The sequence below is a fragment of the Folsomia candida genome, unplaced genomic scaffold (assembly GCF_002217175.1).
Source record: "Folsomia candida strain VU population unplaced genomic scaffold, ASM221717v1 Fcan01_Sc002, whole genome shotgun sequence".
Lineage (NCBI taxonomy): Eukaryota > Metazoa > Arthropoda > Collembola > Entomobryomorpha > Isotomidae > Folsomia > Folsomia candida.
This window is the reverse complement of record NW_019091194.1, coordinates 103,113-124,712: the sequence shown is the minus strand read 5'-3', so window position 1 is coordinate 124,712 and position 21,600 is coordinate 103,113. Positions and strand designations below refer to the sequence as shown.

General features: G+C 36.5%; 1 protein-coding gene across 26 annotated transcripts in view; it reads left to right on the top strand.

Moving 5' to 3' along the window:
• LOC110844267 (calcium-activated potassium channel slowpoke) overlaps positions 1-18,983 on the top strand; it is a 65,577-nt gene extending 46,594 nt beyond the window's left edge. For 5 of the 26 annotated variants that reach the window (XM_035847309.1, XM_035847313.1, XM_035847310.1 and 2 more), the window contains 32 exons: positions 331-396; positions 470-559; positions 625-737; positions 1,254-1,409; positions 1,840-1,916; positions 2,130-2,198; positions 2,927-2,977; positions 3,977-4,006; positions 5,601-5,663; positions 7,521-7,559; positions 8,654-8,795; positions 9,458-9,520; positions 9,649-9,786; positions 9,856-9,965; positions 10,058-10,100; positions 10,175-10,289; positions 10,594-10,649; positions 10,729-10,790; positions 10,866-10,892; positions 11,099-11,239; positions 11,318-11,343; positions 11,615-11,675; positions 11,750-11,799; positions 11,890-11,992; positions 12,079-12,118; positions 12,191-12,313; positions 12,482-12,493; positions 12,895-12,969; positions 13,115-13,133; positions 15,586-15,621; positions 16,035-16,218; positions 16,315-18,854. In XM_035847309.1, coding sequence (XP_035703202.1) covers positions 331-396; positions 470-559; positions 625-737; positions 1,254-1,409; positions 1,840-1,916; positions 2,130-2,198; positions 2,927-2,977; positions 3,977-4,006; positions 5,601-5,663; positions 7,521-7,559; positions 8,654-8,795; positions 9,458-9,520; positions 9,649-9,786; positions 9,856-9,965; positions 10,058-10,100; positions 10,175-10,289; positions 10,594-10,649; positions 10,729-10,790; positions 10,866-10,892; positions 11,099-11,239; positions 11,318-11,343; positions 11,615-11,675; positions 11,750-11,799; positions 11,890-11,992; positions 12,079-12,118; positions 12,191-12,313; positions 12,482-12,493; positions 12,895-12,969; positions 13,115-13,133; positions 15,586-15,621; positions 16,035-16,190 — 2,352 coding nt within the window. In that variant the 3' untranslated portion in view covers positions 16,191-16,218; positions 16,315-18,854. Of the gene's footprint in view, positions 1-330; positions 397-469; positions 560-624; positions 738-1,253; positions 1,410-1,839; positions 1,917-2,129; positions 2,199-2,926; positions 2,978-3,976; positions 4,007-5,600; positions 5,664-7,499; positions 7,560-8,653; positions 8,796-9,457; positions 9,521-9,648; positions 9,787-9,855; positions 9,966-10,057; positions 10,101-10,174; positions 10,290-10,593; positions 10,650-10,728; positions 10,791-10,865; positions 10,893-11,098; positions 11,240-11,317; positions 11,344-11,614; positions 11,676-11,749; positions 11,800-11,889; positions 11,993-12,078; positions 12,119-12,190; positions 12,314-12,481; positions 12,494-12,894; positions 12,970-13,114; positions 13,134-15,585; positions 15,622-16,034; positions 16,219-16,314; positions 18,855-18,904 lie in introns of those variants that run through there. The other 21 variants (XM_035847332.1, XM_035847334.1, XM_035847315.1 and 18 more) reach the window with 15 other exon arrangements.
• Positions 18,984-21,600: the final 2,617 nt, after the last annotated feature.

The window sequence follows — 21,600 nt, the reverse complement described above, 5'->3', positions numbered from 1 at the left end:
ACGAGAGAGTTAGCAGCAGTTGGTGGTCGTATAATCTTGCCAATTAGCCAGAGTGGTTGAGTAAAGTCGTTTCGAACCCTTCGGGAAGGTTACGATGGCTGAGCCCTCGTCAAATTAGTCTCTGACCGACTTTCACCACTTTCACAAACGAGCCAGGATTTTATGAAAAGTGATACTTTTTATGACTAATCAACACCAAATAATTGTTGGTGTGAGACTAAAAAGTAGTAATCAAAAGGTGTTGATAGTTAGTTACATACAGAGGGTTTTGCAATGTTTGAATATGCAAAATCGTAACAAATTAATATGCAAATTTATGTATTTTCCTAGGCGTACCTGCTAAATATTCCCAGTTGGGACTGGAAGCGTGGTGACGATGTGATTTGCCTTGCCGAGGTAAACCTTTAATGAAATGATGCTCGATTCCTGCTCTAATTGGTTAATTAACCTGTGTAATTATTATTTTCAGCTCAAACTAGGATTCATCGCGCAATCCTGTCTGGCTCCTGGTTTTTCGACCATGATGGCCAATTTATTTGCGATGAGATCCTTTAAAACGGTGGGTGTTAAAGTGCTATAAAATCGTGTTAATGAGAAGGCATAAACAATTTTTGGTCATTTCAGTCCCCTGACACTCAAGCATGGCAGAATGACTACCTGCAAGGCACCGGGTGTGAGATGTACACTGAAACGCTTAGCCCTTCCTTCGTCGGAATGACCTTTCCTCAAGCATCAGAGTATACACTAAAATTATTATTATTAGTCGTTTAATATGATGACTCGTTTTCAAAATCGTCAAAAATTATCGCATTTTTTATCATTTCTCGGCTCTGGAAATTTATTTTTAAAATTCTGGACGATATAAAATTTGATCATAAAATTTGATCACAAAATTTGTAGAGCAGATCAGCGCCAATTTTTGAAAAATGTACATTTCAGATTTTAAAATATATACTATAGATTTTGCAAAATATACATCGTCGAATTTTGGAAATATACACCCCAGATTTTAACAGTTTTTGAAGAAGATTTCAAGTTTAAGAAGCCTTCGGAAAAATTGGAACTAATCAAAACTGACTTAAAAAACTTACCGTCATTCCATTAGTCACCTTACTGACTGCAAATTTGTCGTTCAGAATTTTAAAATAAATTTCCAGAGACGAGAAATGATTAAAAATGTGGTGAGTTTGACGATGATTCATCCAGTTCTAGCTTAAGTATGCCATTAATTGTGTCATGTGATTCTTTCGTAGGCTGTGTTTCGTCAAGCTGAAGCTCTTACTGCTCGCAATGGAAACCAAGTCTGAGGAAGGAGGCGACGCCAAGATCCAAATAAATCCACGGATTGGGAAAATTCAAGCCAACACGGTCGGATTTTTCATTGCGCAAAGTGCTGACGAAGTTAAAAGGTGCATTTCATTTCATTAATGGAAGGATTTCGAAGGAGATAATGAACGTACTCGCGTTAATCCTTCGCATATCTTGCAAAATTGAGCATAACTTGCGAAGTTTTGCGAGATCTGCGAAATTTTGCAACAAATTTTGCTGGAAAACGATGAGATTTTTTTTCGCAAATTTACCCAGCAATTGTGCATGTTCTTATTTCGCAAAATTGGTTCGCAAACTTACCACCAGCAAGAGAAATTACAGAAATTCATTGAAATAATGTCAAAATATGGGTTTCTAGTAGATTTGCGAAGACATATTTTGCGAATCCCCTTACAGCAGAAATATTTAGATTTTCACAACATTTGCTAAATGAGTTGCGATACGAAATACAACGTTGTTCATGAGTAAGCCCAATATTTCTCAAATAATTCTCTTATTTGTTCCAAACAGGGCCTGGTTTTACTGCAAAGCGTGTCATGACCACGTGACGGACGAAACGTTGATAAAAAAGTGCAAATGCAAGAACTGTAAGTTAAAAAATAACTTGACAAAATATTTACTTGTAAACTTGTCCATGTGATTTTTACATGTTATTTAGTCCTAGTTTTTTTCGTACACGTTTACACATTTACTTACAGATTATTATAATTAATTGACTCGTGTATGTAGAAGAGGTTTTGAATTTTGAAGTTGGCGCCACTGTGGTTGTTATTGTTTTGTAAAAATTCACCATTGCGCAGATATCGGAATGCTTCTTATGATGCAGAATAAGGATTTAGCCATTTCAAGTGGGCGAAGTAGTAATGAGGGTAATGAAACACGATGGAGTGCGATTTTGAGCATTGTTTTTAATCCTTTGCTGCCCTGTGGAGAAAGTTTGTGGAGAAAGCTGCACTAAAATCAGCATACTTCTGACTTATTTTCTTTCTTTTTTGTTTCATTTCTTTTCCACTCTATTATTTTCCACTCAAAATACTCTTAAATTTCCATAAAAATTAACAGAAATCTACTGTATAACATGGTCCAAAACTTATTTTTTCATAACTTTTTGCCCATACTTTTCTTTCTTTAAACTGGTCTATTTTTTCGGAAATATTTTTAACAAGGGGGGAGGATAATATATCTACGCAAATATAATATATGCATAATAGGGGTATTCATTACGAACTTGGATGGCAACGTAAGTTTGAAGAAAAATTGCGAACTATTGTTCAGCCGGTGTTAATAGTCTGAAAAAAATCTTAAAGGTTTCCTGGCAGATAGTTTACACTATTTTCCAAAAACGAAATAACCTCTCAGAAAAATTTCCAAGGAATTGAGACAGGCTGAACAGTAAACACTAACCTGGAAGTTGCAAAAATTCGCAGATTTTGCAATCCTAATTTTTTTCCTAATAGTGCGAATTCGCAATGAATACCCCCAATATGTATTTAAATGTTGTGTGGTTTAACCCATTTACATTTACTAAATTAAATACAACGATTAATTACAACGCTTGGGTCTCTCATGATTAACCAAACTTTGTCCAATTTTCCAGTGGCCACGTTCCGAAAAGGCGTTCGAGCAGTCCAAGCGGTCGGGAGAGCTAGTGAGTTGATGTTTTTATTACCATATTCATTCGTATCGACCAGACCAAACCACGAACATTTCTACATAATTTGAACCACTGAACTTGTGTATTTACCAAGTTTTAATGAAGGTTACATAACAAACCTTCCAATAATATTACGAGTTAAGAATAACAGTAACGCGTTTCAAGTCCAGGGAAGAAAGACTGAGCTAGTGGTTTGTAGAGTTTTCGGTTATTACATAACTTACTTAAGTCCGTCAAGGTCCCCGATAAATCATCGTCCATCAAAAAACCTAATTGTGCGTTGTTGCATTAATGTTTGTCTGTGTATTTCGTAGTCGGTTTTGTAGTAATTTTACAAAAGCGTTTACTTATTTATTTTACTCAATGTGAAATGTTTTGTTTGCGAGATGTGTGTAGCATATTATATTTATAGCGTTTTTATAAGTTCGTACATGTAATTTATTTATGTAGTTTCTCCTCGGATTTTATTTTATTTGTTGAGTTAAATGTTAATTTACTTAGCAATATTGTCGTTTTAAAAATACATTTATTTTTATGATATTAAGGAGATTGCGAAATAGTAATTTTTGTGATTGTAATTTATGTTCTACAATCAAAATTACACTCACAATCGCAAAATACTCTTGCGAAACCTCTCTAATATTTTTACAATTTTTAGAGAGGTAAGAGGTTGTGTAAGAGTATTTTTTATTGTGATTGTAATTTTGATTCCAAGTGTATTACAACTGATAAATCTACAGTCAAAATTACAATCATACTTGCACTAGATTACTCTTGCGCAACCTCTCTATTATAAAATATTGTATTATTTATTTATTCTTTTGTTACACAACATTTAAAAAGAAAGTCGATGAAGGTATTCTTCTCGTCCTGGGAGATTTTAGCATCTTCTTCTTCTTCCAGTTTAACCTATACTTTGACATTGTTGATTGATTGCCTACTTCTTATACGCTGATCGTGTTCTATGTGTTTCTCTGTTTTTGTCCTGAATAGGCGATGACTATTCGAACTATAATAATACTGGTAAGTCCTGGCTCTCCTTTCTCCCGTCTATCACCACTCTCTCACTCACATTACGTATAACTTTCACCCGTGGGTTCGATTACGCGTTTGCCGGTAAACCGGGTTTGGGGGGATTTTTGAACTTTTTTTCGAAATTTTGAAAGTTTTCGAGCATTTTAAGGGTCCGTGGGAATTTTCCGGGATTTTATTCCCCCGTTTTCCTGGGAGAAAGCAGCAGAAATCGAACCCACGCTTTTACCCCTTCTTTTTTTTAGTTCAATCTGTCTCTATGTATATATATAAATATTTACTAACTCACAACCGTATCAAATCCCTGTAGAAGCTTATACTTACTCCCAACTGCACCAGCACTAATTAAAAAATACTTCAAAATTCACACATCTATATGTTTTGGCTGGTTCACAAAAAATAAAAATAAGAACAACCAACATTCGAGAAGAGTTGGGAAAATAAAATTTTGTATTTTTTCTTTTACTTAATGTGAGATCCCTGAATATTGTGATTGAGATTGATGAAAAACATGTCCTTCCCCTAACCACACCTCCTTAAACCACACCCTCACCATCGATGCCATGTCTCCTTGTCCTCGTTGAACGTGTTTTGCCTGCCTGTCTTGTTTCTTGGTGTCGTAAATATTTGCTGTTTTTTGTCCGGCTTTAATATTTAGTCATGTTCGTTCCAAATTAATATGTAGAAAAGTCCAAAAAATGTTAAACAGTTCCTGATTGTCATTTACAACGGTTTAATTATTCATATTTATTCAACTTTTGCATCAAGTGAAAGTTGGAAAATAATGAAGTTTTAAACAAAATCAAATCATGGAAACCAATCATGGGCCAAATAACTTTTCAGATTTTTTATTGCATATTATTTTTGAACGAACCATAGTTGAAAAAGCATTGTTGTCGTGTCAATGTTGTTCGTACACTGAAAATAATTCTGTACTGTGCTCTGCATCATTTCCGACTCTGACTAGTTAAAGAATGCCACAAGAAAATATTTACTCTAAAAAAACTTGGAATGGATGTTGGTTGGATTTTATACAAGCTTTAATTAGAAAAGTGCATCGTTTAATTCTTGCAACTTCAATAAAGAGAATAATTCAGTGGCCGCGGAAGCCGTGGGGACATCTGGGACATTGCCAGTGTAGGATATGGGAGAGGTTTATTTAAGATGGGCAGATGATGGGGACATCGAATAACCGTGGGGACATTGTCCCCGAGACCTCACGCTTCCGCGGCCACTGAACGAATTGTACCGTATTGTAATAATTAACCCGAAAAAGAAATATGATGATGATTATGATGCAACCGATAATAACTAACCCAACTTTCCTACTACTAAATACTATTAAATAGATTGAAACCTTGGTAATTTCGCATCTTCTGCTGCATCTTTGTGATGTCACTTATAAATTAGTTAACCACTTAATGAACTAATAATTTGACCTTGTTTTCTACACATTAGTGTATTTATTTAGTGAAGTTATGTACATGTTTAGTGACGAAGTTACATGTTTATTAGTGAATAATTGTGTATTGTGTAATGATAATTGGTGTGGTTTGGTACTAAACTGGATATGTTTGGTTGGTAGGAGACCCAACTCTCAATCCTACGTACACTCCCCCAGAGATTCCGAAATACGTTCATATCCGAGGTAGCCAACTCAAAACTTTCTCTTCACCCAGCCTCCCGCCTTTCAGTACAATTTTCTCACTTCTTTACTTAACTATTAGTGATCCAGCAACTTTCACCACCGATTTTTAGCATTCACAGGCACACCGAGAGAATTGCACATATCGCTACATTTTTATCCAGTGGCTGCGGAAGTTGTGTGGACATCGGGGGACATTTACATTGTAGGATGGGGGGAGGGAGGAATTTATATATGGAAGGTTGGTAGATTATGAGGAGATCAAGTAACCGTGGGGATATTGTCCCTTTTCCGGCACGCTTCCGCGGCCATTGTATTTCTTAACAAATGGAACGTCTCGTCAGTGGCCGCGGAAGCTGTGGGGACATGTGGGGACAATAAATTTGTAGGATGGGGAGAGGGAGGGGTCTGTATAGCATGGGCAGATGAGGGGGATTTCGAATACCCGTGGGGACATTGTCCCTCTGTCCACACCCTTCCGCGGCCACTGTTCTTATCTAAACCCAATTCCATTTATCTATTTACCATCCATTACACACAATTCTAAATAATTATCCAGGGAAGAAAGAAATTCTACCACATGCAAAAAAATACTGCCGCCGTTGCTATCACACAGCTATCATCACTAAAATAATTATTTATTTAGCACACCGATTGACCCGACCGTTTTGAGAGCGTTGAATAAGAAAATACTTTTTGTATCTCTCTTTCTCTGCTCAGCTTCTGCTTCCGTTGAAACTTTCTCTTCTCTCGTGATAATTGTTGTCGTAGCAAATTTTAGGCTTTTGTTAATGTGGTTTCTTGTAATGCACGTGTAGTCTTATTGAGATTTTAATTATGCAGTAATCTGTGGAAAATTGGGCTTTTTAATGGTTCCTACTGTTCGTCCAGTATTATTAGTCGCAAAAAATTCTGAAAGGTTACCTGGCAGATTATTTATTTTTCAATTAGCAACCAAATAACCTCTCAGAAAATTTTCCAAGAAATTGCGACTAATAATATTGGATGGGATGAACAGTAATTACAGTCTGATAGGTTTCTGTAAAGGGATAATAATGTTACATTGATGTCGTTTTATTACCGTAGCATCCGTACAGTTCTTTTACAGTTTGTGCATCGCTTAGTGGTTCGTTTGGCTTTGTAATGTTCGACCAAATTGGATTGCATTTCCAAATTTCAATTGCAACCGAATAATTAAACTGTCGTCATATTTTAGGTATTTATTTCCTTAATATTAGCCCTGTAAAATTTACGGAATGCGCAAATTACATAAATATTTGCATGAAGCTACGAGATTTATCCGGTTAAGCGTGAGTTCGATTTCTGGTGAAAACTCGTTTGCCGGAAAGTGGGGGATAGTTTCCGGGAATTTTCGAGCATTTTTAGTAAATTTTGAAATTTTCCTGGAATTTTCAAGCTTTTTTAGAAGCTTTTTTTATTGGCGTGGGAACTTTCCGGGATTTTCTTCCCCCTTTTGTTGCAAATAAAGCTGAAATCGGACCCACACAATTAAGCTAAATAGATGAGAAAGTCGATTTTAAATATTTGATATATAAATACACCCTTTTTACTTATGTAAATAAGCACTAGAATTCGTATCTACCACCATTTAACACGCTTACATTAATCTTTTTTTACATAATATATAACGACCGAGCTAGTACCCCAGCCCAGCAGTAACGAATAATATTTATTAGTATGCCATTTATTAGCACTAGTTAAAGTGAACAAACCAAATATTTAACCAGTAATTAATGATTAAATTCAAGCAATGCTCGCTACCACCACCACCACCACCGCAAACCATTTTTATTTCAAGAAGCTTGTAATTTATCCCAGATCGCATACTCTATCTTGCAGGCCAGGATAACAACCGGGGCGACAGGACTGACTCGACAGGTACGGTATTGAGCTACTATAAAAAAGCAATGGGAATGTAACGCTGACCAAAACTAAATGTCCACTCAATGCACCAACCAACCAATTACAAATTATTACATTTACTTACTTACTTTCACTTACTTTCACTTTCACCAACCACGCACTGTTTGTAATGTGTATGATTTGATGATGACGCTCGATCTCTACAACTTATGCACGGCGATGCACCACACCCGTAATAAAAAATTTAAAAACTAATATGTGGTAGTAGAAGTAGAAGGATAATAATAACAATTTAATCACCTAATTGTCAGTCCATCCATGGGTGACGTACAATGGATAAGCGAGGCGTGTTGCTTGCAGATTTTTTGCAACCTGTACAATTCCAAACATCTTCTAAATACAAATAATTTCTAGTTCAAAATTTGCAAAAACCACGGATTTTTAAACTTTAGAATTAAAAATCGTGGAAAATTGTTGACAAATAAATGGTTTCAACGTCCTCAATAATGATTTCCCTCTGGAAAACGGAGCCGTTTTTGTATTAAAATTGTACAAAATCTCTTTTTTGTTTTTTTGCATACGTGTCAAAGTTTTGAAGTTAAAATTTTGTATTTAACAGGTTTCCAAAATAATTAGAACGCGAACAAGCCTAGCATATCCATTGTACTGTTAGTCGCATCCTTACTCTCCCTAATTAACTAAATATAATATTTTAGCAGCACTAACTAATAAAGTAGTAAGTGCACTTTCACCACCACTTTCACCACCACCACCACTAAAATACTGTAAATCCTTAAGAATGCACCTCACCTCACCTCACCCCCACTATCCACACTCACCAATTTGAACTATTAACTTTCTCTTTCTCTCACCTCCTATACTATCTAGTTTGCAATCTCACTAATTCATAGATACTTAATCAAACCCACCCAAACCAACTAACCAAACATGTTCAGTTCCAGTTCTTCAATCAATTAATTACTTATTTAAAATCAATCACTGGCTGCCAGCTAATAATCAAAAGCGCGCAATAATATCTAGCAAGCAATAAATGTTTCCTCTCTCGAGAAGAATGGGGATTAATTTGGGCGATGATCTTTCTTTGACAGCCGGGGTCGGAGCAGTGCTGAACCAGACGCCGAAACCCAGATTGAACTCGATCGCCCCTCCCGGCGGAAAAACTCCTAAGAACAAGTCAAACAATGGGATTTCCACGGACAATCAACTTAACACTCCGAACGCGGTGAATAGGTGGGTGGGAAAATTGTGATTTATTGCTAACCAAATATTTACTTTCTTCTTCACATTACACGGATTTATTGAATTAGTGGAGGAGAAAGTTGGCTGGAAAAGTGGTATTAGTGAGATACCGGGGTTTAATTATTTACCAACCACTAAATGATTACCATTAAATGATTATTGTGATGTACACAGATATTTAGAAAGAGCGTACTCACGCCAACCTTCGCAAATTTGCAACATAACTTGCGTAATTTGCAAGATTTCGCAAAACTTCTGCCGAAAAACGATATGATTTTTTTCCAGGATGTGGGCATGTTTCAACATCTTTACATGTTTCTGCATATATTTCGCAAGCTTATTTCGCAAACTCAAGTACCCTTAAATGCTTTAGAAATTGCAAATCCATTGAAACCAAATTGAAATAGGAAGACAGAACTGTTTTTACAGATTTGCAAAATCATCTTATTTTACGAATCCCCTACCACACAAATTTCGCAATTTTGCTAAATGAGCTGGATGTTAAATAAGACGTTGTTGTGAGTACGCTCAGAGAGGATAATTTTCCATTTCGGTTTAATACCAACTACTAAAATCCCCTTAATAAATATTTGTGCTGTAATCCTTAATGTTTGGCAAACTAAAAACGGCATGACGACTCCCTGTTTTGACAGAGTTCCCGAGGTGGAGGACGCCCTGGCCGGATATCACCTCTCTTACGAAGTCAAGAAACTCATGTAAATAATATGTGTTAAATTAACATTTATTAATTAATTAATGCAACTAATTAATATTAATATTAATGAATCATTGCTTGTTAAATAAATCTGTACACTCGGTTAAAACAAAGTTATCCCTTTTCTAGGCCCACGAGTAGAACGCAAGCACCCGGAAATGGCGTCGGAAATGCGACCGCGAACCAAATGCAAGTCGGCATTGCGGACGACCAAGCGAAAGACTTTGATTTCGAAAAAACCGAAATGAAATACGACTCGACGGGAATGTATGGACATAAATAAATATTTTCACTCTAATAATACCCAATTATTTATTGATTAATTTGCATATTAAGGTTTCACTGGTGCCCCTCGAGAAATATTGAGGAATGTATTCTAGACCGGAACCAAGCCGCCATGACTGTCCTTAATGGGCACGTGGTCGTTTGTCTCTTTGCCGATCCAGGTAATTAATCAAATACACAAATCTTGCTTATTTGGCATTATATTATTTTTGGCACAATTTGCAAAATTATGATGTATATTCTCATCTCGCAGATTCTCCCTTGATCGGTTTAAGAAATCTTGTGATGCCTTTGCGGTAAGAAATTGTTGTGGTTTATTTCGATTATTAATTAATTAAAATTCATAATAAATAATGTGTGTAATTTACAGAGCTTCGAATTTCCATTACCACGAATTGAAGCACGTGGTTATCGTGGGTTCTCTGGATTACATCAGAAGAGAGTGGAAAATGCTACAAAATTTACCAAAGATTTCCATTCTAAATGTAAGACTTTGATTCCTTAAAATTAAAATTATTAATTGAATTTTGTATGATGATTGACGAATCTGTTTTCCGTTTAGTAACTTAAATTATCAAAAAATTATTTTTACGTCGTCAAATTGACACAAATTTTTTAAATTTGCAACTTTTTTCATTTATTTACGTGCAAAATGCTGAATATTTGCATATGTAGAACTTAAGAATTAGTTGTTAAACTTGCCAATTATGTGCAATTTTGCCAAATTGATTAATGATTTATCATAGAGATTTAGATAATTCCTAAATTTCTGCATCTCTTTTTCCGCAGGGATCGCCACTAAGCCGTGCAGATTTGCGAGCAGTGAACGTCAACTTGTGTGACATGTGTGTATTTAAAATTTCATTTGATAATGAATGAGTTTCTTTATGTAAATGTGATTTTTCCTTAATTGTTTTTGTCAAGGTGTGTGATTTTATCTGCCAAAGTGCCGTCGAATGATGACCCCACCCTAGCAGATAAAGAAGGTAAGTAGCTAAATGGACTACCGTTAAAAAATAACGATGAAAAATGACTAATGAATATTTACCTTTATATTTCAGCTATTTTAGCTTCTCTCAACATTAAGGGTAATTATGTTCAAGTATCAAATCAGTGGCCGCGGACAGAGGGACAATGTCCCCACGGTTGTTCGATGTCCCCATCATCTTCCCATGTTACACAAACCCGTCCCTCCCCTATCCTACAATGTTAATGTCCCCACGGCTTCCGCGGCCACTGATTAATTTTATTTCTTAAATTTGGACTTAACTAATTGTCTTATCCTCCAAAAAAGCTATGACATTCGATGACACGATTGGGGTCATGAGCAAAGCGTCGAGCACTGGGGGGACCGAACGATCTAGCCCGCTCGGAAGTCCCATTGTTCTCCAACGAAGGGGATCCGTGTATGGGTCAAATGTCCCCATGATCACTGGTCCGTTTCATATCCTAATTATTCTTATGCAACTTATCCTTGTTTTCCATACGTGTAATAAAATGTCCCCTTTTCCAGAGCTTGTTAATGACAGCAACGTCCAGGTAATGCCAAATAAATGCTGAGATGTACCGTGGGTTCGATTTGTGGTGTAAACGCGTTTGCCGGAGGGAAAATTTTGAACGTTTTCGGAAATTTTTAAAGTTGACGGAAATTTTCGAGGATTTTTAGGGTCCGTTTTTTACGGGCCGTGGGAATTTTTCGGGATTTGATTCCCCTCGTTTTCCGGGAATAAAACAGAAATCGAACCCACACTATGTAGACATTGTCCCCTTTACGATGTCCAATTACTAACAAAATTTCATTATTTATCAGTTTTTGGATCAAGATGACGACGACGATCCAGACACAGAATTATATTTAACTCAGCCTTTTGGTAATTTGAGATTAGTTAAATATATAAAGTACGCCAAAAATAAGTATTAATTTATTAAAAAATCTAAATTTTAGCCTGTGGTACTGCTTTCGCCGTTTCGGTCTTGGACTCTCTAATGTCTACTGTGAGTGGAAACAATCAAAATATTTTGATAATTTCATAATTTTTTTGAGAATCAATTTTTGAACAAATTTATTTATTTCTAAATTCGCAGACATACTTTAATCAAAACGCACTCACCCTGATTCGATCCCTGATAACGGGAGGAGCAACGCCCGAACTGGAACTGATTTTAGCGGAGGGAGCCGGACTTCGTGGTAAATTTTTTTCATAAAAATTCAAATTTTGTACTATAAAAATTCATTAAGAAAGTTGCATACTAAAAATTTCTCTAAAAAAACAGGGGGCTACAGCACACCGGAAACTTTGGCGCATAGAGACAGGTAAGTATTTTTCTGCAATAAATATGTAAATTCGGAGGACCGATAAGCTAAAAGAATGCTAAAAAATTGCAGATGTCGTGTCGGCCAAATTGGTCTTTTTGATGGTCCTTTATCCCAGTACGAGAATGGCAAATATGGCGAATTATTCGCCGCCGCGTTGCGACAATATGGCATGCTGTGCATTGGCTTGTACCGGTACGTTGCTAATTTTTAGCGTTTTTCAGTGTTTATTATTAACCATGGGTTGCTTCCCTATATAAAAATTTTGTAGAAATTTAGCAAAAATTCCGAACCACTTATTCTAATCCATGCAAATATGTTTTCTTCTTCCTTCTTACATGTTCTGCTGCTATCGACACACAGGTTACTGCCAATGTAAATAAAAATACCCATTTTTTCTTCCTACTTATCTCACTAACAAGTTTTACCGGAGAGATGTGGGATAGTTATCATGATAAATACGATGATAAGCCATCTCCACTCTCCATTTTTATTATACGAGAGCACATCGGTTAATGTGAATTGAATTTTTTCCACTGAAAAAAATCTGCAAGAATCTCAGATTTCTCTGTTTTTCATAATTTCCAATCCTTTCTTTCACCTGAATTGTTCCCTTTTTCAGTAATTTTCATTGATACATATAAATTACTACTAATTCTCTTCCTATCTGTGGTGTGTAGATTGAAATTAAAACAAAGATGTGCTCTAGTGTATCAAATAAAGAGAAAGGCAGATCAATGAAAACTTGGAATTTACTAAATTTCTGTATTTTCCAGGTTCCGGGATACATCTGCAAATCCAGAAGCTCCATCGAAACGATATGTGATTACAAATCCACCCGACGACTTTAGGTAAGTAGTTTTTGTAGTAACGTTTTCATAGTTTCGGGTACGAAATCCAGGCTGACAATACATTTCATACTCTGGACTCATTATTAATTCAATCCACTTTATGATAATTATGCGTAAATTAAATTTGTAACGTTACTTATTTCAGCATACTTAGCTCAGATCAGGTAAGCGTTTGATGTTTCAATTTAATAGTGTTACATATGTAAATATATTGCCCCCAGAAAGATGTGATAATAATGAGATGGTTGGCTGGCTAGTTAACGTAAACGTAAGGTCATGGTCTGTTCCGCGAGATGTTTTACTTTGTCACTGTCACCGGGCTACAACGCAGTTGCTAAAATATCAATTTTACATCCTTCCCTCTCTCTTTCTGATTAATGATTTACAACAGTTGACGCACAAGCCAAAGCCAAGCCACCGGCAACGATTGCATACATAATAATAAACTATATGACAAACCAAATGTAACGATACGGTGAAACCAGAACAGTACTTAATTTCCCAAATAAAGCTTATAACCACAACCCCCTCGAAGGGGGGTCAAATTGACCCCAAAAGCTGATACGATCCTCCCCCTGGGGTCGTATGCATTATGCCACAAATCGATCTCGATCTTGCTGACGGACGGAGAGACAGACAGACGGACGGACAAAGTTTTCACATAATAGGGTGTCACCCTATAATAATAGTAATAGTACAACGTAAAAATAGTATGCAACGTGCAGGAGAGAGAGAAGCTTGTATTTTTGTGGACATTTCATTTTTGCAGACATAATGCATAATTCATGAAAAGTTGGATGCAAAGCAAAGTGATCTTTACAAGTTTATGTACATGGCATGCAGTGGCCGCAGAAGCCGTGGGGACATGTGGGGACATTGTAGGATAGGGGAGGGAGGGATTTATATAACAAGTGGACATCGAACAACCGTGGGGACATTGTCCCGTCCCCCCACTTCCGCGGCCACTGATGACATGAATAAGGATAAAGTTGTAGGGATTACACACACATGCCTATTTACACCACATGCAAATCTTTTCCGTGGTAATTCCACGAGGAGAAAGCAGTCTCATAAATTGCGAATGTCCTACATTACATGACACCCCTACAAAAGTGAGTACGTGTCGAAATTTGGAAATATTTGCACCAACCAAAATTCTGGCAGAAAGTGCAGACCAATTGGTCATATGTATGTCTCTTTTACCGGATTTAACTCGGTTATTGCCATTGCATTCGTCTCTAAAAGTCGGTCGGTCGTTAAAGCAGGAGCAACTTGAAAAAAAAAGTTTGTAAATATTGTTTAAAATGTCATAATTTAGTCTAAATGTGTGATAAATTTTCATATCTCATAATTTGGCATGTACATATGGACTCCATGCTCAGATTAAATTGTACATTTTTTTCGTCTCGAGCAGTAAAAGTTGTTTATCAACATTTTTAAAATTTACTACAAGCATTTACAGCTTTTAGGATGTAGGTACGTGTATTTTATATCGGGATGGAGCAATTTTTCATCTCGATCCAAGGGCAGCTTGTGTACATGCATGACCAGGGTTTCGGGTGTAGGTGCAAGAAATAACGGGGAGAAAGTGTTTTTTTTGCGGAAGAAACTAGGTTCCGCCGTTATACTTCATACGGCGCGTGGCTGGATGGCGCATATTTCGTGTACTTTCTCCCAGTTTCTTGGACTTTCACCCAGTTTGTTGAACTTTCTCCCAGTTTATTGCGTTTTCTCCCAGTTTCTTGCACTTTCTCACAGCTTTTCGCACTTTCTCCCAGTTTCTTGCACCTAGCAATTCTTGCATTTATTACTTTGCAGCGAAAAAAATATAGCAAGCCTGCAAGAAATGAAACGCATCTTGCATGAAATAACCGCAAGAAAGTGGTTTCTTGCAGGTAAATATTTTGATCTTCAAGAAATGCAAAGTGCAAGAAATTACGCCCCACTGCTAATCCTTTATACGACGCGTGGCTAAACGGCGCATATATTTCTTGCACTTTCTCCCAGTTTTTTGCACCTCGCATTTCTTGCATTTCTTCCTTTACACTGCAAGAAATGTAGCTCACAACCAAGAAACGAAACCCTGTCCTTACCTAACCAGATTGGATGGATGCATGTACATATTTACAACAACATACATACACTAAAGTAAAACTACACACTTAAGAGCTACTGCATTTCATCAAGTTCAGCCGTTCCAAAGGGATGAGGTGACACTGCAATAAATACGGAATTCTTCTCCCAATGAACGATAATACTGTCACAAAAATTCTTTATTTACGACGACGACGACGACTGCACCGACTTTCTGATCATCTCGTTGAGGGCTTGACAGTTTATAGGATTAGGGAGCAGTGGCCGCGGAAGCGGTGGGGACATGTGGGGACATTAAGATTGTAGGATAGGGGAGGGAGTGGTTTATATAACATGGAGAGATGATGGGGACATCAAATAACTGTGGGGACATTGCTCCTCTGTTCCGCGGCCACTGAGGATTAGTGAGACGCTCGTACCCAATTTTTCCCAGCCTTCTGGGCCGAACTTTTCCCACTATTTGTTCGAAAAGGTATGCAGATAGGAATGAACCTTTTAATAATAATTCTACTTGAAATTCAGGTGTTCGTGCTGATGCAGTTCGACCCCGGATTAGAGGTGGGTGTACATTTTAATTCGAATATTGCATCGTTGTGCACGGAAAATGAAAATTCATGAAAATTTGAGCATTATTTTGTTACATATTTTTAATAATTTTATCTTGAAAAAAATGCATTTAAACGTTTTATTAAATTTATAATATCGTAATTTCCAGTTTCGTATATTGTTGGAAAAATATGCGTTATGAAAATTCACGAAAATTCCATCATTATTTTTAGGAATATTGTATGATAAAAAAAATCATTTAAACGTTTTATTACATTTGTAATCTCATAATTTCCAGTTTCGTATATTTCCGGAAAAACTTGCGTTATGAAAATTCATGAATTTCATTATTTTTAGCCATTTTTTATGAAAAAAAATGCTTTAAGCTATACCTTTTTTTACTTTTATGATATCGTAATTTTCAGTACAAACCGAACCGAGGCGAGACGGCTGGTGCGTTGGAGGGTGCTCCGACCAATGGGAACGCGGTCACGAACGGCGTCCCCACATCAGGGCCGATCGTTGCCCATAATCCGATGGGCAACCCCAACGGTGGGGCCAGTAAAGACGACAATTCTTGACTATTGCTTTGTAGGGCTCTTACCGAAGGTACCCATAATATTTAAATATTCACCACGTGTTATTTGCATAATTGACGTGCGTGTGTTTATGTGTGTAATTAATTAATTCTTAACTATCTAACAGGCCCCTACTCCTACATCTAATATTCCGAAGAAAAAAATACCTAATTGACCAGAATCATGGCACACAAAGAACTAATTCATACCAAACAACTAACAACAATTTCAACCTATCAGCACGGACTAATTTTCAGACTACTAAAAACCTTATCAACGCCTTATCAACGATCCTATTCTGAAAAGTGCAGCTGTAAATATTACGTATTAATTCGTCAATATCACTTTGCAACAAAAGAAACAGTGCACTGTGCAACGTGTGACCCTGAATTCTAAACACTAATCTTTGGCATGTTAAATGTAAAAGTGGCCTAATTGTCAAAAAAGATATGTCTTTTTTTGACTAGAGCTCCTACGTGATCACTCATCAACTACCTACGAACAAAAAAAAACATCCGAGTAATTTCTGAACATCTTTTTCTTATAAAATTCACAACTTCTTCTGTAAACTTTCTTTCAAAAATTTTATAAAATTACCTTCGCAAAACAGCTGCAAAACTTTGATAGTTTTTTCAAACTTCCAAAAATGTACCTTTTTACGAAAGAAAAAAAAGCCAATTAAACAAAATTGAACAACCATTTCCATCTTTAAAAAACGACTTTCTAAAAATTAGGACAATCCTTTTTCCTATTCTGGAACCTAGCACGGACAGAAATATGACTAGGAATGTAATCTAAAAACGTGGATGAGTTTTAGTAGCCAGGTAGGAAGCCAAGATTTTCAAAGATAGTTTGCATAGTGAAATGCATGGGATTTGTAGGGCATCATGCTAGCGAGGAATTTCTGCGGAGAAAAACAGTGCCCGCGGAAGTGTGGGGACAGAGGGGCAAGGTCCCCGTGGTTATTCGATGACCGCATCGTCTCCCCATCTTATATAAACCCCTCCCTCCCCCATCCCACAATGGGAATGTCCCCACAGCTTCCGCGGCCACTAATATGTACATAAGTCACAGTGGCCGCGAAAGTGTGGGGACAGGGACAATGTCCCCCCGGTCATTTGATGTCCCCATCTTATACAAACCCCTCCTTCCCCCCAAATGTCGCCACACCTTCCGCGGTCACTGAGAAAGAAATATGCTTCTTCTTCAACTATCAATACTTTCAAATTAGCCACGTTAAAAAAACAATCATGATCAAATCCGAGAATCCGGATTGGATTGAATTAATACAAATCTATGCAGCAAACTAAATAATTAGTGCGTATTAAACAAGTGCGTAGTGATAAATATATAGCAGAGAAACTATAGCAGAGAAACACGTTTATTACGAATTTTACATACATTTGCTCATTCTGCGGTTATGACAAGTGCGGTACTATAGCTTGTGCCGTTTCATTATTATCGCAAAATAGCTAATTTACATAATTACAAAAAAAATACACGCGTTCGTGTCGTTCACATTCGGACAGGTTGAGCTTATAAAGTAGAATTTGGTGGAAAGTAAAATTGTCAAAAATCGTAGCGGAGAAAGAAAAAATTGTATAAAAAAGATAGACATGGTTGACCAAAAGCAAAATTTTAAACGCAGTGGCCGCGCAAGCGTGGGTGGGGATAAAGTGACAATGTTGTCCCCACGGTTCGATGTCCGCATCATCTCCCATCTTATATGAACCCATCCCTCCCCTATCCTACAACTTTAATGTCCCCACACCTTCCGCGGCCACTGTTCCAACCAAGCAATCCATCACACACAACAATCACAATAAGAACAACAACACACAGTACAGTTGATTCAAATGTCGATAGGCAATCGCTTAACAGCTACTATTAAATATTTAAATATTATTCAAATGACATATCAAATATTATGTAATTTTTAATTAATCTAAAAATAGTAGTAAAAAAAGTTATTCTGCGTAAAATTTTGTGCAATTAAATCAATCTGACTATCAAAAAAGTTTCAAGGAAAAATGACCTAAATTAGAGACACACACTATTTTTAAAGTCATGTATGTATGATGTAGATTATCTAATAGTACTTATCTAGATTAGCATACATATTTACATAAGTTCATATACATATATTGTCGCTTTAAAAAATAAATCGACTATTATTTGTGAATAAGTGTTACGGAAAATTATACAGCTTTAGAAAATTGCGAATTTCAGCAGTTAGCTCAGAATTTTCAAAATAATTAATTATTTGGGAAAATATCGAAATCAATTTTTTATAAGGATGCTCATACGATACTTTTGTATGCAATTTTAAAAAACTACTTACCTTCGTTTTTCGGCACGATTAAATACTTTTTCTAATTTCTTATTACCCACAATTCCACAGTTTTTCAAGAAATTTTCAAAAAAAACGGAAAGCAACTTACTTAACGAGTTCACATGTGCTTTATATAAATGCATATGTAAATATGTTCCCAATCAAGATTTTATGGTCGGTATTTTACAATTAAATCAAATTCTGCATAAGAAACCTATCCAAAAAAAGGGTTTAATTTTAATGCACATACCATATTAACTATGTTTGGTATTACTTATTTCCTTTAACAACTTTCTTTAACAAATTTATGACCAGAATTTTTTTTCATAACAAAACGCCTTATCACTTAACTACTTATCTATCTACTTAATTATGTATCTTATAGCCACGAGAGGAAGATAATAAATACGTACGTACGCAAGTCACGCTGGAAAGTGCTGGTGCAATCAAAGCAGAAAATTTTAGAAACAATCAGCAATCGTATTTGCATTGCAGTGATGATATCAAACCTTTTAAGAAAAATGTGGGGGGCGGATTTTGATCGATCCATAAAATGTGATGAGGTTCGAAAATGATGTTTTATATGGCACAAAATATGTAGTAGACACTTGATATTTGAGAGTAGCTAATTAAATATATGGAGCATTTATGTATGTATAGAGTTGATGTATTTACGTAATTATCTAAGTTTTGAATGTTTATTACACAAGTTTACTATTTATTTCAACGTAATTTTTTTGATCGTTTTATCATGATGATTAATTTATGTATAAAAATAATACGCATATGCATATATACATATTGTTTTTCTATTGTTAAAATATTTAAATGAGTATTTAATAATGAAGTAAATAAAATAATAAAGTAAATAAATTCTGTACTAAATATTATACGGATCGTTGCAATAATAAATAAATCATGAATAAATACATGTTTAAAATTGAATCTGCATTGGTCCTTAACCTCTTAATGACGAACTACGCTTGTAGTATTTTATTTTCATGGAGGACAAAATACACAAATATGCATCGTACGGCATAAATTACCCGGATAATAAAATTTCTAATAAAATGAGAGCATTTTGTGGAAAACTCGATGGTAAAAACTGAATTTTTCGATATATTTTTCATAAATTTTGGAATTTTCCATATACCAACCAATGTTAAAAAGTGGATTTTTCGTATTTTTCGTAAAAAAAACTCAAAAATTGAAAACTGGTTGAAAATTTTATATGATTTCTATCAGGGTGTAATTATGAAATCAGTATTGGACCGAAGAGAAATTTTATTTTTTTAAATCAGTAGTGCGAAAGAGGTTAAGTTTTTATAAAATTTCGATTTTGTTTATCTAACAGTATACAAACGAGGACTTTTGTCTCAATGACTCGACTTTTGCATGCAACTGATTTCTTTACGTGGGCATCAATAATATCATAAATCCGAGAAAAGTGCAGCTTTACGAATCTATACCGGAGACTCTTACGCGATCATCTCTGGGGGGAAAGGAATGAGGAAGATGCTGCTTCGCTGTGGTCGATTAGAGCCGTCGTCTAAAGGAAAGATAAATGACCAGGATAATTTTCTGCATGAGATATCCTACTTTATGCACTTTTGACAAAACTCTCAACATCATCTCCCCCTCTCCCAAAGCCATCGCTGCACATCAGTTTCATAATTTATCATGAAATCGAAACATTTTTTTGTAGGGCATACATACATACAAAAATATGTATTTCATGTCGCGAAACAGTGTTTCGGGTGCAATTTAATTAATTGCAAGAAATAATGGGAGTAATAAAGTGGTTTCTTGCATGGAAATATTTTGACCTGCAAGGTGTGAGAAACTACGTCCCCCCGCTATAAATACTTCACACGGGGCGTGGCTAGATGGCGCACGTTTCTCCTACTTTCTCCCAATTTCTTGCACCTCGCATTTCTTACCTGGATTGCTTTTTGCACTGCAAAAAATTTAGAAAACCCCGCAAGCAACTTGCAAGATATAGCTGCAAGAAAGTGGTTTCTTATTTTGACCTGCAAGACTTAAAACTACGCCCCACAGTTGGACTTCATGTGGCGCGTGGCTAGATGACGCATATTTCTTGCACTTTCTCCCAGTTTCCCGCACTTTCTCCCAGTTTCTTGCACCTCTCATATTTTTGGCACTTTCTTGGGCACCTCGCATTTATTTCTTGCGTTAATTGCTTTGCGGTGCAAGAAATGTAGCGTCCCCGAAGCACTGGCCGGGTCGATGAAATCAATGATAAGCACATAAATAAATCACGTATAAATATCCGAATGAGAAGATTTACTCATGCAAAAGGAGCACGGGAACATGTCTCAACATTGATTTTTGATTTCATTTCATTGCACTGCATCAGTCTTTCCTTCCTTCCTCGTCTCTCTCGGAGATGAATGGTCAGTGACCATTATATTAGGGCGAGCAGTGGCCGCGGAAGGAAGGTGTGGGGACATTAACATTGTAGGATGGGGGAGGGAAGGGTTTGTATAAGATGGGGAGATGATGGGGACACTGAATAACTCTGGGGACATTGTCCCTCTGTCCGCGGCCACTGATAAAGCGAAGGCCGTTTCTCTCTCTCTGTGCATTTTTGAGATGCAGGATCGAGCGACGTGCGGACAATGGGGCAAAAGAAAAGAGATCTTTTCTCTAACACACTCCACTCCAGCGTCGATGAAAAGAACGGACGTCGTAAATCGGTGAATCTGCAGGAATCTCGGACAAGAATGAAGATTCTTGCACAAAAAAAAGAGACTTTTTGGCATGTGACACTGTGCTTTACTGCTTCGTAGTCCTACCAAAACTTACTCCACGACTTACTTATCATTAGGCCGTGAAGTACTCTTCCTATCAAGAAGACCGACATTATTATGACCAAGTTTTTTCCAGCAGCTCGATCTCAACTTTCTTTACACGATTTACAAGGGAGATCTCCGAGCGGATGCTCTCAGATTTTGAGCAAATTAGTGTGAATCGATGGTAAATTTGATTAGTATGAAATTTGCGAAAGGCTCGATCTCCCAATGGGCACGTTTAGCAGAGATATTTGCATCCGAAGAGGAG